At 39.4% G+C, this 17076-nt stretch overlaps 1 protein-coding gene across 1 annotated transcript in view; it reads right to left on the bottom strand.

Moving 5' to 3' along the window:
* The window catches only part of LOC118561555 (regulating synaptic membrane exocytosis protein 2-like), a 60052-nt gene that overhangs the window by 17143 nt on the left and 25833 nt on the right, over positions 1 to 17076 (bottom strand). The window contains 3 exon segments of the mRNA XM_036133722.1: positions 1201 to 1320; positions 2619 to 2830; positions 12295 to 13244. Of these exon segments, the coding sequence (XP_035989615.1) occupies positions 1201 to 1320; positions 2619 to 2830; positions 12295 to 13244 (1282 nt within the window).

Genomic DNA, 17076 nt, shown 5'->3' with positions numbered 1-17076 from the left:
CATCTAACATGCAGTAAAGGAGATAAACATGAAGAAACCAAGGGTAACAAACACACAAGCACTGACCAAAACTGATCACTAATAATAATAATAATAATACCATTTTAGTATCTCTTGGAAGTTAAACTTAAGCATTTCCAGTAAATCAATGTTTAGGTGTCCATTTAATTATATTTTTAAATAAAACAACTGCAGTTACACATAGCAATTAACCCTTGCTTTATGTCTTGTTTTTCTAAACATTTCACTAGAGAAAATGCATTAATTTAAATGGTCCACCATTGTTTCTGTGGAAACAATGGTGGATTTATTACACCGTCAGGCAACAATTTTTTCATGAAACTTATAGGGATATCAATATAGCAGACAGAGTTCCAGTGCTTTCAGAAAGTGTTTGCCCCCTTACAAATTTCTTCTGTTTTTGTGTTTTCAACATTTTTATATGTTTCAGTTTATCAAACAAATTAGAATTTTGGACAAAAAGGAAGAGAAAAATGGCAACCCTATCCATCCTGGCTCTATGTGAAAAGGTTAGCATAGGGCACTCTACAGCCATGACCAGACCCAAATGACCAGACCCAAATATTATTACTGCCTGACTTTACTGGAAGCTATCAGGCAACATGATGTATGCAGCCTGTAAAATGTATCATAAAATTAACACGTTTCAGAAGAAAACACTACACCAACAGCCAGACAGGCTAGGTGGTGGATTGATGGTCAGTACCTCCTGTGCTGATTTAGAACCTAGGTTACTTGATCTAAATAATGCAACCTTGAATTCTCCGGCTGCCCAACAGTCCGATACCTGAAGTTCAGAACCACTTGGGTCAGGCAGCAGGACAATGGTCTGAAACACACCAGTAAGTCCACTTCTGGGTTTTTTAGAACATCCCAGAAAAATCCTGACACTTAAATCTGATTGAGATGCACATCAGGACTGTAAATATGCTGATCATGACGGAAAACCCTCCAGTGTGAGATTGAATTAAAATTCCTCCACAGTTATGAGACTATCAGCAAGTTACCACAAATTTTTTGTGGTAGTTGTGAACTCCCTTTTTTTTGCGTAGTGCCAGTTTGATTTGGATAGGTTTTGAACTTAGTAAATGAAAACCTGTATTTTGGATTTACTCAGGTGAACAGAAGAAACCTATAAGGATGCAGATACTTTTATACTGCACTGTGTTACAAACTTACTTTTAGACCAAGTAGAGCTCCCGAGTCCCGAGGTACACTTCCATCTTTCATACGCTTGTTGAGCAAAATGCGGCCAATAAGGCGATCTCCGTCTTTGGATGGCTGCCATGTCACCGGGTGCTACAAAGTCAGAGCAACAATACACCTTTTGTTTAACAACTTACTCGTTTGAAAGCGGTCAGACCAGAGCATAGCAGACAACTGTCTCAGGTGAAAAGGGGCATGAAGGTAATACAGGAAGAGTTGACTTGGGGGAGAGGTTTACACAAACTCTGACGATTTATGACGGACACATTCTTGTTTGACACATATGTCCACTAGTTGTTGAATTCCAGATTAGCTGAAAAATCCATAAATATGCATTTAAAACATTTAGATATTTACCTTCAGAATTTAGCTGGTAGCAAGAGCACATACTAACCTTCAGAGCTTGTGTAAACCTGCTAGTTGTGAGGTTGGAGTGAGCTTCATGCAGCATCCCATGCAGAGTAAAGCAAGCAGCCCTAATACTCCCCCTCAGACCAGCGCTTTAAACAGCAGCAGGAAGACCGGAGCGTAACTCCGGCGCTTCGCTGCGCACATACAGACAACCGCCATCAAATGGAGGAGTGAGGGGAAAGCAGACAGCACACGGGAAGGGGTGAAAGGCAACCCATGATACAGGATCAAATGAAGTAAACCACTGGGTGCCAGATTAAAAACCAAAAAGGATGCAAAACTGATTATTTCAAATGCAGCCATGAGACACAGATAAAGTGAAATCACAGAACAAAAAAAAAAAAAAGGAAAGGGAAGGGAAGGGAAAAAAGAAAAACAATATAATATTGAAATTTCTGGTGCAAAACAAGTTTGACCTTCCCATTTTTGCATGTGTTTGGGGTTTGGCTATTGAAGTGTGTGGAAAAATTAGGCAGGGGGAGGGAGGGGGGGTCAGGTTTTGTCTGGACTGGATAGTGTGGGGTAGGAAAGTAGAGTGAGAAGGACAGGTCTAAGTAAAAGGTATCCAACTGAGCTAAACAGGACTGCTGCAGAGCACAAACACATTATACGAAAGGGGAACGAGCATGCAACTATAGGAGAGATCCACATTCCTGTGTGCCATGACCAAGAAAGAGGTTGTGCGTCAGTGCTATCATTTAACAGCTACTGTGACATGGGTATCTTCTGTTAGAGAGCAAAACAGCAAGTAGCAAGCAAAGAGAGAAACTCCAAAAAACTTTTTTTGTTTTTTTTAGCAAAAGTAATCAATAAAGAAATAAACCAAATTGTAAGGAAAATCAATTTAGGTAAAAAAAAAATTCAAAATAAACATCTTATCGGATTGAACTTGGTGAGAGAAAGTAAACAAATACTGAATGGAATAAATCATAAACAATAAGGAGAAGAATCACAAAATGCAGGCTAGATTTTCTCAGTACCTTCTCACTATGGCTATGCTCCTCGTTTAGGGTAGTGCTACTGCACGTATCAACTCCCGAGTCTTTAACCTGTGGTTCACACCATGCCAAGTCCTCTTCAAATGAGTGTCCCCCAAAGCGCACCATTTTCTTTTGCCTCTCAGATAAGGTGTGTGTCGGCTCGGATATAAATGCCTGCTCAATAGTTTTTCTTTTTCCCCTTTGACTCTCCCCTACAGGCGTGGGATAAAAACAGAAAGAAAACAGAAAAAACAACATGCAAAGGTGTAAATAAAACAAAGGAAACATGAAATGACAAAGGACTCAGGGAGATCGGGGGCATATGGGACAGTAAAGACAGAGAGAAACAGAGAGAGAGAGAGAGACAGGGAGATGGGATTAAAGGACAGGACGCGGGGAGGGAGGGTCAGGGCAGGGCTCCACATGTCTCACCAAAGACATTGGGGAGGCCTCGTTGCTATGCCATGACGCATGGTCCCACCAATGGCCATCCAAATCTCCTGTAATGTGAGGGGCAGGGTTTGGGGGTGGGGGGCGGGGGTGGGGGTCGCGAATACACGAGAGAGGACAGCAAGAGGTACAAGTAAGGACACAACAAACCAGACATACACAAGCACATAGCTTACATATACATCACTTGGACAAGACATCCAAATATTCACTTATTCTACACACACACACACACACACACACACACACACACACACACACACACACACACACACACAGACAAGCTCGTTCTCACACAGCAACACACTGCCCAAACTCAGAAGGTGAGCATGTGCAAGTTCTACGTTTCCTATGGAGAAATGATGAGGTCTCCCAGGTAATAACATCTAATGGATGATTAATGATTTCACAAGCTCGATATTACACTAAGAGACAGACCCAAGTTCTTCCTCCACATACCTAAGGAGGATTCAGAGTTGCTCTAATATATATTACAAAACGGCACATGATAAGTGGACAACAGGGAACTATATAGAGAGATTGCGCCACAGCTGACATTCTCCATTTAAACTGGCTTCAGCCTTACTTTAAAATAAAAATGTTATATTTGCGAATGATACTATGTTCCACCGTTGTGTGACATCCTGTTGGTCTTTACGCGGCAACATTGCTTTAAAAGAAAACACCATTTTTTGTAAGCATTTGTTTTTCTAAATTCAGGCAAAGATGGGGGACTTTCTTAACTGGTTAAATCAACAATCAGCCGTCGGTCCACAAGCACAGCAGTCTCATCTTTGCAGGTTCTATTTTGCCACGTTTTTGTTGGACTGCAAAAAATGTCTGCATTAGTCAAACACCCAAGGTCCTTCCTTTAATTAAAGAGGGATTGATACAGATAAAGGTTATCTATTTGTTACCACACCCCAAAGCCAAATCTTGCCGCGACATTTCTTAACTAGATCCCTGTTCACCTACTGTACGAGACCTGAGCAGGGTTGGATGGGTTTGATGTTCAATCAGTGCCCTGCCTGAATCAAATAAAGGGTCGTTGATATTTATAGAGGATCTCCCGTTTTTTCAGGGTCCACCAAAAAGATATCAATTACTTTTTTGTCTATCCCATACCACATAAATTGAAATAAAATGGCGAGCAGTTGTTTAAATCATTTGCGTATTTCATTATTTTCCATTTTGTGTTGGGAAGAAGGTTCAGCGCTCTTTCTTTACACAGTAAGTTCCCTTATTAAGTTGCTCCTACCACAGAATGTGTGGCAGCCTGGCTTGGCTGGGCACATTTAATATGCCACAGCACCAAATACGTAGAAAGACAAAACTTGAGCGTTACTTACAGGAAGCCACGTATCTCTGTAAACCACCGAAATGCAAGACAGATGTGAGCAATAGTGTGAGTATTACGGGGCACAATATTAAGGCCTAGCTTGCATCCTGATTAGCATCCGCAGAATCTCCTTGAAACATTGGTTGAAAACTAACCAGATATGTGTTCACAGGTGAATTGATCTGTTTCCTTGGGCCTGTTAACCTAATTTGATTGTGATTTTATGTTATTGGCATCTTCTCTGTTTGTGTCCACTCTGTTCTCTCCCGTAGTGTCTTGTTTAACGTTCACTGTTCCCACCTGCCTTAGGACAGTGGATGCAAATTAGCCGTTGTGCTAATTCTGGCATATTAACATTGATGCTATAAGCTGACATGTTGATGAATGTGCATTGTCCTAATTCAAATAAATAAATACATACATAAATAAGCAGTTTTTGTGCTTCACTTTGATGCGATTTTATTATTACTATAAAAAAAAGAACTGAATCGGATCCTTTGTATGTCTTAACTCTACAACTATCTTTGCAATCAAACAGTAACCCATGGCAATGGTAGCATTTTTCTTACTCAATTGTCAGTCTGACTGCACGTCTGAAGAAGCGCTTCCAGTTCTTGTTGAAATGCATTTTACCAAAGGACAGTGGATGTTGCATTGTCTCTGTGGTCAACCTAAGTGCTGAGATTACCAGACACATCTTCCAGCTGCTAGTGTGTGAGCAAGGCATAAAGTACTGTATATGCTACCTTTACATTTGACTCCATTGTGTTAATGTCTGTTTTTAAGGCAGCATTATGAAATCTGCTGTTAGTTGCTACTGGTTTTATCGCGATGTTTCAAATCTTCTTCTGTCCTGTGCCACTGCTCCACGTTCACCAGCTACACCCCCACCCCCCACCTCCCACTCAGCATCCAGCATTTACACACTCCATTCCTTCCAAGAAGCTTTATTAACAGTGGCACACCACAGTGGGGCATCGATCCCCACCAAGGCACGGTGTGGTTTTTCAGAGAGCAGGAAACTCATCAAAGCCATAAATTATGCGCATCAGCGCCGTATGCCCAGCCCTGCCGTTTCGCCCCGGCTCCGAGGCCCCTCAAAGTGCTGATTCAGGTCGAAGGCAGAGAGCAGGCGATGGCGGAGTTCACCAACTCCAGGCTCTCCATCATTCTGACAGCTCAATAAAAACCAGTGTAAACTATTAATTGGATCATTAATTATTGATGCTGTTTTTACTACAATTCAAAGTGTGAGGGCTAAAAAAGAGAAGGGGTGAAACAATGTGCATGTTTAACCATGGCCACGATACTATGAAAGTGATGCAGCATCTTGGTAAATTCCAGATAAGCACAGAGGCCAAAACACTTTTTTTAACAATGGAAGGCCAAGAAACCTTGTTTCTTTTTTTTTTTTACATAAAAGCTGCATAATTACCTTATCAGGTAAAGCGTCCAAATTAATAAGACTTTCTCTGTGAGCTTTTGTGTGAGTTGACAAACTACAAACCAACAGACTGAAAGAGCGGCAAACCCCAAAAGCCTCTAATGACAGCGTAATTTAGGCGGTTGTTGCACAGCGTCTATTTGTCTGCTGCAGTTAGCTCGCCATTCTCCCCTTTTCTGTGTGTTTGCCACTATTATGAGACTCCATGTCGGAGGAATCAATAAAGAGTAAAGGGGAGAGGACCATCACATTAAATCAGTCTCCATTGCTCAAAGAGTCAGACCTGAACAGCAGACACATCCTTTCTCCTCCAGCTTCATCCTTGTCTTAGACCCAATCCCTCTTGTTTCCTCATCCTTCCTTAAAGACCCGCTAACAGTATTGGAGAACTGAGACAGAGCTCAACATCCTGCTTAGCCCTGTCCTGTGTCTCTGCTGCCTCTTCACCGGCTTACCCCTTTGTTGCACACCTTTCTAGACACACCAAATATTCAAACATAAACAAACTAATGTGCACTCAGTACAGGACACAATATATTAAAAATCTTTTGTATAAAACTGATAGGGCTACCCTCCTATCAGGAAATTACCTAATACCAATACTATTTACAATTTTGACATTACTGACAGGTAACCCACATTTTTCTTACCCTTTTCTTTGTTTACCATTACATGATGTTCCCATCCATCTCTGAGAGCGTTTGTATCTAAAATACTATACATAAAGTGTTGCCAATCCAACTGGCCAAATATATCATCAATATGGCGAGAATAAATGCATGGCTATACAATGCCCTGTCAAATACCGTGTCCTAGCAGTCCTTTGCAATAGTGATATTGTGCAAATAATAAATGAAATATATTTTGCTGCTCTAATAGCTCATACACATCTGCAGCTGATGTTTATAACTGCTCTGGCAGCATCAGACAAAGTTTTGGACGGTGTTTTCCTTGATTAACTGGTAATTTACTTCTGTGACCACCTCTTTAAAAGCAGGGAAGCAGGCATTCTTGGCTCTTGGACCATGCAGGCGTGTATAAACCCAACAACAAGGAGGAAAGAAATTACCACGGCCTCCAGACAAATTAAAATGCATCCTTCTATAGTGAAAAAGATTATTTGCATATGAAAACATTCAGTCTACTTGGTTGTTTTCCCCAAAGGGGCAACTTCATTCGTCAGACGAGTGATATTACATACTCTACAATGCCAGTTTTTAAATTTCTGACGTCAAGACTACAACCAGAACAAGGTTGAATAAGGTTGGGTTATTCTGGCCAACAGAAAGTGTCTTCTTTTCAAAGAATCTGGCTGTACATCTTAGGTTTCTAAAGTTGCATCGGAATGAAGCCACAAGGCTTCTGAGAAAATGGTATGCCAAAGTGTTCTGGGGTCAAACGAGAGGCCGTCTGTCACACAGAACATGAGTTCAGTCTCAACAGCAAAACCTACAACAGAATGGCTGAAAAAGCAAACAATCAAGGTGTTGTCCCGATCTCAACCTGATATGGAAGGCCGTGGGTGAGCTGCGTAGAAAGAAATTCCTGCGAACGTCATATGACCAGAACAAGGCTGTCGAGGAGAAGGGACCAAAATTCCTCCACAAATTAAGACTTCTTGGAGCATACAGGAAATGACTACTTCGAGTTCTTGCGGTCAAAGGTAGTTCTACAATCACAACTGATGGTGCTTTTGCTAATGTTAATATTGCCAGTTTATATAGAATAGAAAGCTCCTGCTACCACAGTGACATTGGGTGGTTGCATCATTCACTACAACACGACACTGACCCAAAATGAACCTCCAAACTTAACTACAGTTCTGTATAGATGACTTACCCTCCACTATTACCTGACTTGAACCCATTCAACATTTTTTTTTTCCAAAAGTTGAAACACAAAGAGCAACATGCAACAGATTTCAGCAAGATTGCAAATTCATTAACAAGCTTAGGATGCTCTCGAGAGCCTAAATTGTGACAGCTTTGAGACATTTTCATTTAAACAAATACTATTTTTATATGTTTCTTTCTTTCGTGATGGTCTACAGACAAACACACAAGTTAATCAATTGTATTCAACAGGATATAATCCACCTTAATTCAACAATCAATCAAAGCAGGGATTCTTTTTAGAACAACCCATGAGATCTACTTTGCTTCACACCTAAGAGTGGCTGTTTCAGTCACTCTTAGGTTCATTTGCAAATTTAATGCTCTTATTCTACTGCATATCAGAGAAATGAAAAAAAAAAAATGACCTATCCAAGCTCCACAGAATGTGCTATCTGAGAACGGCCTACTGGTCTGTGGATGCCGTAGACACGGACAGAAAAAACAGAGAAGCAATGACCCTCCCAAGACCCTATTTTGGCTACCTGTAAACATGGAAACTCCCACATTAATAATGTATTGCTAGTGCTGAGCTGCTTCTCTCATCACAGAGGACGAAAACTGAAGCTGGCGAGATGGATTCCTTTGTCTGCATTTGTCAAACATACTGTAGTTCTAGCTCGTAGCAGAAATCCTGCACACTTTTAGATAATCATTTTATTTCATCTCTCAGTTTATTCAGCCGCATCTGTTTCTCTCTTGTTCTTTTATGCTCCCCGCTTTAACACTTATAAGGTAAAGAGCTCCTTAATTACAGGTTTGACAGTAAAATCAATTAAAAATAACGACAATGTCGACCAGGTGGCAAAGTCAAAACGCAAGCAGCTTACACAATTGATTTTGATGTTGATTCTGTGCAAGATGGCATTTGATTCAGTCCCTCCATTCACTTGTTGTGTTTGCATATTACTGCCGCCGTGAGGACAGCTATTAGAGATCTGGTGTTCATACTGTTCTTTTCCTATTTACGAAGGCCGGTAAGGAGCACGCCATTAGGCGTGGTAAAAAGAATAATTCCAAATGATTTTAAATAACCTGAAAACTAGGCTCTGAAATGGAGAACTTATTAGAAAATACCAGAAGAACATGCGAACAAAAATCTGAAAACTATTACTCTAAATGTGGCGATCAAGTCCAAAGCAGCTCGGTCCTATTTATCCTTTAGTCTCAACAACTTTCTTCCTATTTCGATTGAATCATAATCACAATCATATAAATGTTTGGCACTTTGTAATAGCTTGTTTTATAAAGATTTATAGCATCGTAACAAAACATTTTGCAAGTGTTGATAAAAAGGCACAGGTCCCTAGCATGTAGACTCTCTGTTCATTTGTTATCTTGAAGTATTTATCTGCATCAGTGAAGGATAAAAGTATCTAAAAATGAGGGTATCGTCGACACAGCTTATTGTGTTCATCACACATTCTCACACGGTTGCTCCCTCCTGGTTTTCTCCTTGGAAATGCTAACCTGTTTATTAGAACAAACAGCGCCTTTCAAACGTTTTCACACCCCAAACTTCAATGTATCTTATGTCTGGGTTCATGTGGTATAACGACAGAGTGGCACATGACTGTGACTGTCAGCAAAAGAACATATGGTTTTATTTTTTTCTTTCCAAAACAAAAATGCAAAAAACATGGAGTGATTTTTTATTTTTTTTTTAAAGATCCTCAGAGTCCATACTTTGCAGGAGCCCCTTTCAATGCGAATGCCATGACGCCATCTGTCAATCAGTCTTAGATACTCATCAGTCGGTAAATGGTTAAAAGTTGTCAGTAGGGAAAGTGCAGTTCAGACATGTGTTATCCAAACGATTAGAGGGTGGAATACAGTTTGCTTCTTTCCTGAATCCCAAAAAGAGTCTAGAAAAATGCAAAAGATGGATAAAGACATGAAACCACATGAGCAGCTTAACACTACAGTGATCGACTGGGAACTACTTCATGCTCATCTGTGCAAAAGTAACACATTTTTTTTATAATTACATTCTTTGCTTACTGGTTGAATTAAAGGGTAATGCTTGACTCTAGTTCTGCTGTGTTTTATGTAGGGTTGGGTGATATGGCTTAGAAATTTCATCTCCAATTCAATTAAACCAAATCTGATTAATCAGTATTTTTTTTGGCTCCAAATTACAGAAATAATTTTTAAAAGCTTGTTTTTATTTCAATTATCTTGTCTGGGAGTTCACCTAAATTCAAGGTGCAACTCAATACAAGCTGTGAAACCTGCTTGCAAAACAATATGGAAGGTCCTGCAATGGAAACATAACATAAAATATTTGCTGCTAGTGGTTTTACACAACGAGCTAGTTTAAAAAAATACGTAAATAGATAAATTAAAGTGCCTCTTTGGGTAAAAAAAAAATCTTTTAACAATATATGTCCTTATATATTCAACACTGCATGCTTTAACCAAAACAGTTTCTCCTTTCATGACTGATTAGTACAAAGTTTCATCAAAGCACAAGGAGTGCATTGAAAAAAAATTCTGATTTTCTAAAAATTGTATCTTTATAAATTGCAAGTTCAAATTAATCAGTTAAATTGTTTTATCGCCAAGCCCTAGTTTTATGTGTTCTGGATATATGTATGCTGAAACTTCTGGTTGCATAAGTTTGTCAACATTGATGAGTTAACAGGACTCAGATTTTGCACAAAGCATTTAATATTCAGTGTAAAGTACAAATTTGCCCTCCTACAGAATTTCGCCGTAAATTCTTGCCATCTGCTGCATGTTGCAGTAACTATTTTAAGTTACTAATAATAATTTTAAGTTGGGTACAAGTCAGGTAAACTTGGGCTTCAACGTCGATTTGTCTGTGGTTACCTTGAAAAACTTCAATGACATGATGTAAGGCTTGTTTGAACATTTTGATGTTGGTAGATAAGGCAAAAATGCCTTTAGTAACGCTGGGAGCTTCGCTATCACCGCCATTAAAATGTCTTTGTTGTCGGGGGTCAGAGCAGCCTGGGGTACACTAAAGCATGGGAGGAGTTGGTGTCACGTCAATTAAAGCTGCCGGTCTTTTGGAATATTTCACTACCAGTTTTGAAGATCTAGAACATTCAAATAATACCAATTCTTCTGTATAAGATAGTTTAAGGTTTAGTCAGATTGGATGGAGTGGCTCTGAAGAAAAACACCTCCATGGCATGATGCCGCCATTACCATGTTCCACTTTGTTATTATGAGCTCAGATGATGTGGAGTTATGGTTTTCTGACACATAGAATTGTGCAGGTAGGTCAAAGCATTTCATTTTGGTCTCACCTGATCAGAGCCGTTTCTACCACGTTTTTTTTTTCGGTATCCCATATAGTTTTAAGGCTTTTCTACATCTTTCTCCATGACTTGTCTGCAATGTTACTTAGTTTTCATGATGCTGTTTATTCATTAATGTTCTCTAACATACATCTGAGGCCTTCAAAATCTGTTGAATTTATATTGATATGAAATTAATCATAAGTGGACTCAATTTACTACCTAGAAAACTCCTGAAAGCCCGTGGTTGCATTTGATTTTACTTGAGGGTGTAAAGGTAAAAGGGGTTGGATGTTCATGCATGCAAGCATGCCACACTTTTTACATTTGTATTTTTAGAAAAAAAGTAAATAAAATGCCTTATTTTCCTTCTAGTTTGCAATTAGCATAACTTTGTTTAACCTATTACGTAAAGTCTTAACAAAATACATGAGAGTTTGTTGCTGCTGTATAACAAAATTTGAAAAAGTTGAAGTGGGTAGGACTACTCCTGCAGGCTACTGTATGCATTAGATAAAAATGCTGTGGAAGGAGCAAAAGTAAAACTGCTAAAAAGTAGTGGGGATATTTTTGATTTGATGATATCCACTTATAGATTAACATCCATCCCACTGGAATATGTCAGCTAAGCTCAAGAACGTACAAGTCTCCTCCTTAAAAGGAGCAGGACGTGTTAAAGCTTCTCCTTTAGCAGCGAGAAACCTCAGGGAAACAAAGCTGACATACAAGACTCATTCCTGTCAGCTGCCAGAGATATTTTGCCAAATGTGAAATGTTGAAATCAATAGTTTGAGTTGACAAAGTTTCACAATAAATATGCAGTGATTTGTTTGTGTTATGAAATGACTTAAGGTCTCGTGGCTTTTCCTATGGCATTTCTTTACATAAATTTGCTACACTAGACAAGAGCTGGCGATTATTTTAGATTTTCATAGTGACAAATAGCGTACATTCAAATATATTTCACCTGAAAACAATGAGCCATACAAATAACACACATACGTTCAGACACAAACAACGCACATACATGTATAGCGTAGACTGGGGAAACTGAAAGTTACACAGCATTTAAGTCATGAACAGCATCAATAATGGTGACACAAGACAGAAGCAATAATTACATTATGAACGATTTCAAACATTTATATTTTTAAAATACTATGTCAGTATTACATTACAACATAATAGGCTGATCCCACTCAGAACCCTATTGTAAATGCTTTATAACATATGCTAAACTTAATACACATAGAAATATGATAAAAGGTTGTGTGTTGGCTCCTACCTTTTTCACTGACTGACTCACTCTCAATCTCCACATCCTCACAGCTTGTGTACTCCGGTGTCGTGGCCAGCTCCTCCTCTGAGCTGCTGAGTGACACCTGCCGCATCTTTCCACCCTTTTTGGTTTTATGGGGCTTTGGGGGAGGGGGCCGCACTGATTCTGACTGGTCGGAGCTAAGAGAGTCATTCCTTAACATGCTCTCCATCTTCTCCCTCTTGGTCTTGCGGAGAGCTGAATTGGGGTCCAAGTGGTGTTGCTGCCTCATCATAGGATCCCCGCCACCACCTAGGTCTCCTCTTCGCAGGTCCCTTGACCGATCACCAAGAACAGGACTTCGATGTGGCGTTGGGGGGCTGCGGTTTGAGCTTCTGTGACTTCCAAGGCCGGGACCCATGGGTCCTGGGGAAGATCGGTCAACAGAGTATGAGCGCTGTCCTACCATAGGCAGCCGGCGCTCGGTGAGATGCTGGCGGGACAGTCTGATTGGGCCAGGGTCATCCTGTTCTGTGTAGGCCAGGGAGACATCACTGTGACGACGCTCATGCCTCATCCGGCCCACTTCGGCGTGCATCCTCATCTGCTCTTCGTAGGGTTGAGGCTTTACAGGATAGCGGGCCAGGTTTGGATCACTGCGATACCGCGCCTGAAACTCCTCCTGGCGCTGACGCTGGAGGTCAAAGTCACTGGGTGGTCCATCTAGCTCTTGGTCAAGGGGGTATTCCTGGGAGTGCCAGCGGCCAGGTCCCCGACGCTCCCGATAGCCCATTCGCATTGCATCGACATCTGGGAATATGTGTGGGCCCTGCGGAACCCGCCGTGGGTCCCCATCCCCATAGTCTGACGGTGATCTGGGCATGCTGCCGTCTGTGGGTGCATACTGTGGGTGGTCTCCCCCCTCCCTTTGGTCGTATTTTTGGTTTGGATCCCTGGATGCAGATGGGCTTCGTTTCCTGCAGGAAAAAGAAAGAGGAACACTTGAATTTACTGGTTGAGTTTACTGGTTGGTCAAGTTTGGACTTGACCAACCCTCTCCACCACCCATTCCTTTACAACGGATGAATACTTGAGCCTGAAAAAAGAGTGACTTTAGAAACAAATTTGTTCTCGGGTGCATGTTATAGATATTCCACAAATGTTTATAAAATAAACACTGAAACGTTATTCTATGTCCATTTAGCTTCATCGCATTATGCCCTGCACTACACAGGCTTGAGCCAGAGTCGAAACAACATGAGAACATAAACAATCTGGTACTGATCACACCATTTAAAAAGCTATAAAAGAGATAGATGAAAGCTAAAATAAGGACAAGTCTTCTAAATCCTGTCATCACTTTTTAAAATGTTACATATCCTGAAGATTTAGTAAGTATAATACTTTGATGCAATTTGTTAAAAATGAGTTTTATCTGTTAATTTTTAGAGTTTTTACACAGTTTTCTAATCTAATGTTAAGCACTATTAGAAAGAGAGATGAAGAAGAAGTATAAATTAAGATGATATAAAGTAATAAATTATTATTATTGTACCTCAATTGGGAAATTTTAAGTGACAGTGTCAAGGACACACAGTTACACACGGTTTAAAGTAATGGGGAAAAAAATGACAATCTAATTTAAATTTTGTTCTAAAACAAGGATGAGCTTTATCACAAACGCCAAAATAAAAGTTAAATAAATTCAAGAGTAAATATTGCACAATTAGTGATAATATGGCATACTTAGGTGAAAAAGACGAAATGTTTAAGTTAAACAGTGGGAAAAAAAACTGAGAAGAAGTAGTCGGCCACTGAAAGAGCTCCCCAAATTATATTCGGAAATTAACAAACTGACTTCAACCAGAGCAGAGACTCATGGATGGATCATGTCTGTTTATATAAAGATTTGGTGTGACTCAAATTAGTTACCAGCTGTAGTTAATTCCCCAGTAATAACAACACAGATGCAAAGATCAAACAGGGAATAACAAAGTCCATTGATCAAACCACAAAACAATTATCAGTGACAAAAATGATTGCAGCATTATAAATTCAGAAAATTAATCATAAATTTTCATTTCAACTACAGGTTAATCTAAAAAAGTTGCAATATTGTGTAAAAGTCATCTCAGAAAGTGAATCTCATATATTATATAGGATCTTTACACATAGAGTGATATATCCTAGCCTTTGTTTATTGTAATTTTGATTATTAGGGTTGACAGATAACGAAAATTGATAAACAGATTTAATTTATAAAAGATGAGAAAAAAATGTCAACAAGTGAAATGACCTGAAGGCAGCCATCAAAGCAATCCGGGCTTCCACTACACCTATGCAGCGCCACAGGTAGATCGCCTCTATGCCACGGCGCATTGAGGCAGTAGTTCATGCAAGAGGACGTCCAACCAAGTATTGAGTGCATAGAAATTGACATATTACATTTGTGTTTAAAACATAATTTTTTCATTGATCTAAAGGTATATTCTAAATTTTTGAGACACCGAATCAGGGGCTTACTTAATTTACTCTCTGTGTAATGAATCTTTAAAATAACCATTTCACTTTCTGAAAAGACAGGCAAAAAATATTATATTTTTATGCAATATATGTTTTTTTTTTAGATGTACCTGTTGCAAGTTAGTAAGTTAGAAGATTTAAATGTCATGTGTAGATTTAGGTATTTAGGCTCTGATCCAACTAGGTACCAAAGCCTACCTGCTTAAGTGTTCATTGGTCATGGAAAAGTGTGTGTGTGAGGTCGTTTTTTTGTCTTTTTTTTTTTTATACATGATGATGATTTAAGATGGCTCTAATGGAGACCGCAAGCCAAAATGCTTTGATCAGCATAGTCGTTTCCTCAATAATATAAGTGTTGTAGTCCTCACCACATCAAATGATGTTACCGGCATATTTAACTGTTTACATTCTTGCACAAAAATAAATAACATAAATTCATGGTTGGAGTTTGTATATCATGCTAGCACAGCAAGTCACAAAGGTTTTCACTTAAATAAATGTATTTATTCTCTACTGAATCTGGTTGTCGAAAAAGAAACCCCAAGGAAGAAGATGGAGTGCCTGGAGGAGGCAGCTGGCCAATAATACAATTATTTCTTTATTCAGAGTTAATTATTCATGGGCCACTTTTTGTCTACATTTCTTCCCTTTTTGGCTCCAAAGTAATAATGACATCTTGGTAAGGAAAAATCTCTCTGAAGCATTCCCTTCATTTTGTAACCTGACAACTTTCCATAAATTTTAAAGGGCTTCATTAATCACTGCTGCCAGCCTAGCTCTGTGGTCAAGGTGAGAAATCCCCACGTGCGATTGGCCGGTTCACTGAAGAGAAAAGAGGAGGTGCGGCCCTTGCCTGCTGCATCACAGACTATTAAGGGTTAGTTTGACCTTAATAGATTGGCAATACTACAGATTTAAACACTGTGGATGGCTACATCTGGGCAAACATGTCTCCGTGTTCTCTCAGGTGAATTGCTATGTTGAATACTGAGTAATCTCACGAAAACAAAGTGCCAGCTCTGGGGAGAGACAGGATGATGAACGGGTGCTGTGCACAAGGTTGTGAACTACTGTACATTTAAAGTATGGGCTGTTAAAAAGGGGAGAAAGTTGACCAACTGTGTAGGACAAAATGTATTTTCCAAAACATCAGGACACAAAAGCATATGTTCCTCAGGTGGACAGAATGGAGAACAGCTGACTGGAGCTTCACAGTACCAGGGAAACATGAAATATTGTTTTTCTTGTTGCAGATTGCAGTAGTGATATAGTTTTTGATTAATCAACATTTTCCTCACTAGTTCCCTCTCTGTTCTATCACTATGATATCCCAACTACTTTGCTTGAGCTTTAGCTTCTTGGTCACTGAGATGCACCTCCAAACTTAAGCAAGAAGTTCATGCTTTGGTGTTCAGCTTCTTAGTTTATTCTTTTGTTCTGTTCTTTGTGTATTTAGTATGATTTCTGTTACATCTCCATTTATCTTTTCCCTTGGTTGATAGTCTTTTTCCCTCAGCTTCCCTGCCTTTCTTCAGCCACGTCTGCGCCACATCTCCTCTGATTCCTCGTCTGGTTTACTTGCCACTTCTCCATCTCTGCCTCAGCATTCAAGCTCACTGGTTCTCATTGTTCACTGCTGGATTCTTCTGTTCTGCTTCATTTCCTCTTTCCCCTTTCCACGGCCTACCTGTAAGGTTTTTCTTATTTGTTTCATTATTAAAAACTCTGTTTTTGCCACAGACATTCTCTGCACTTGGGTCTTTTTTTTTTCAATCACACCATGACAATATCAGGTCTTACCATAACGGTAACAAAAGTCCAATGTAGGTCAAAATATCTAAGTGTCAGTCCGAGTTTTAATGCATGACCCCTGTAATGTCATTGCATGCCAAATCTTGCATCCAAGCAGCCCTTTGCGATTTTGATGCTGCAGTTATGCTACAAACTGAGCTAAACAAAGTCAATTATCACATTCTAATTTGTGCAATGATTGCTTTTAACACAGATTGTAATGTTTACCTTTTACAGGAAAACATAAAAAAACAGCAGAGTATTGTTGTGTTTGTTTTACTTCATTAGTTTTATTTTAAACAAAGGGAGTAAAAATTAAAAAAATTACAGGAAAAATTCTTCAAGCCTTAAAATGATTTAAACTTATAATGGGGATGTAGAGTTAGATAACTTAAGGAAGACTGGATAAACAAAGAAACACAATGAATCCAAACTCTCTTCACATATTTAACTAAACTCATAAGCCATATAGTCATAAAGATTTGGATTTCGACT

The sequence above is a fragment of the Fundulus heteroclitus genome, unplaced genomic scaffold, assembly GCF_011125445.2.
Source record: "Fundulus heteroclitus isolate FHET01 unplaced genomic scaffold, MU-UCD_Fhet_4.1 scaffold_667, whole genome shotgun sequence".
Taxonomy (NCBI): domain Eukaryota; kingdom Metazoa; phylum Chordata; class Actinopteri; order Cyprinodontiformes; family Fundulidae; genus Fundulus; species Fundulus heteroclitus.
Note: the sequence above shows the minus strand (reverse complement) of the source record. Positions and strands in the feature narration are given on the sequence as shown.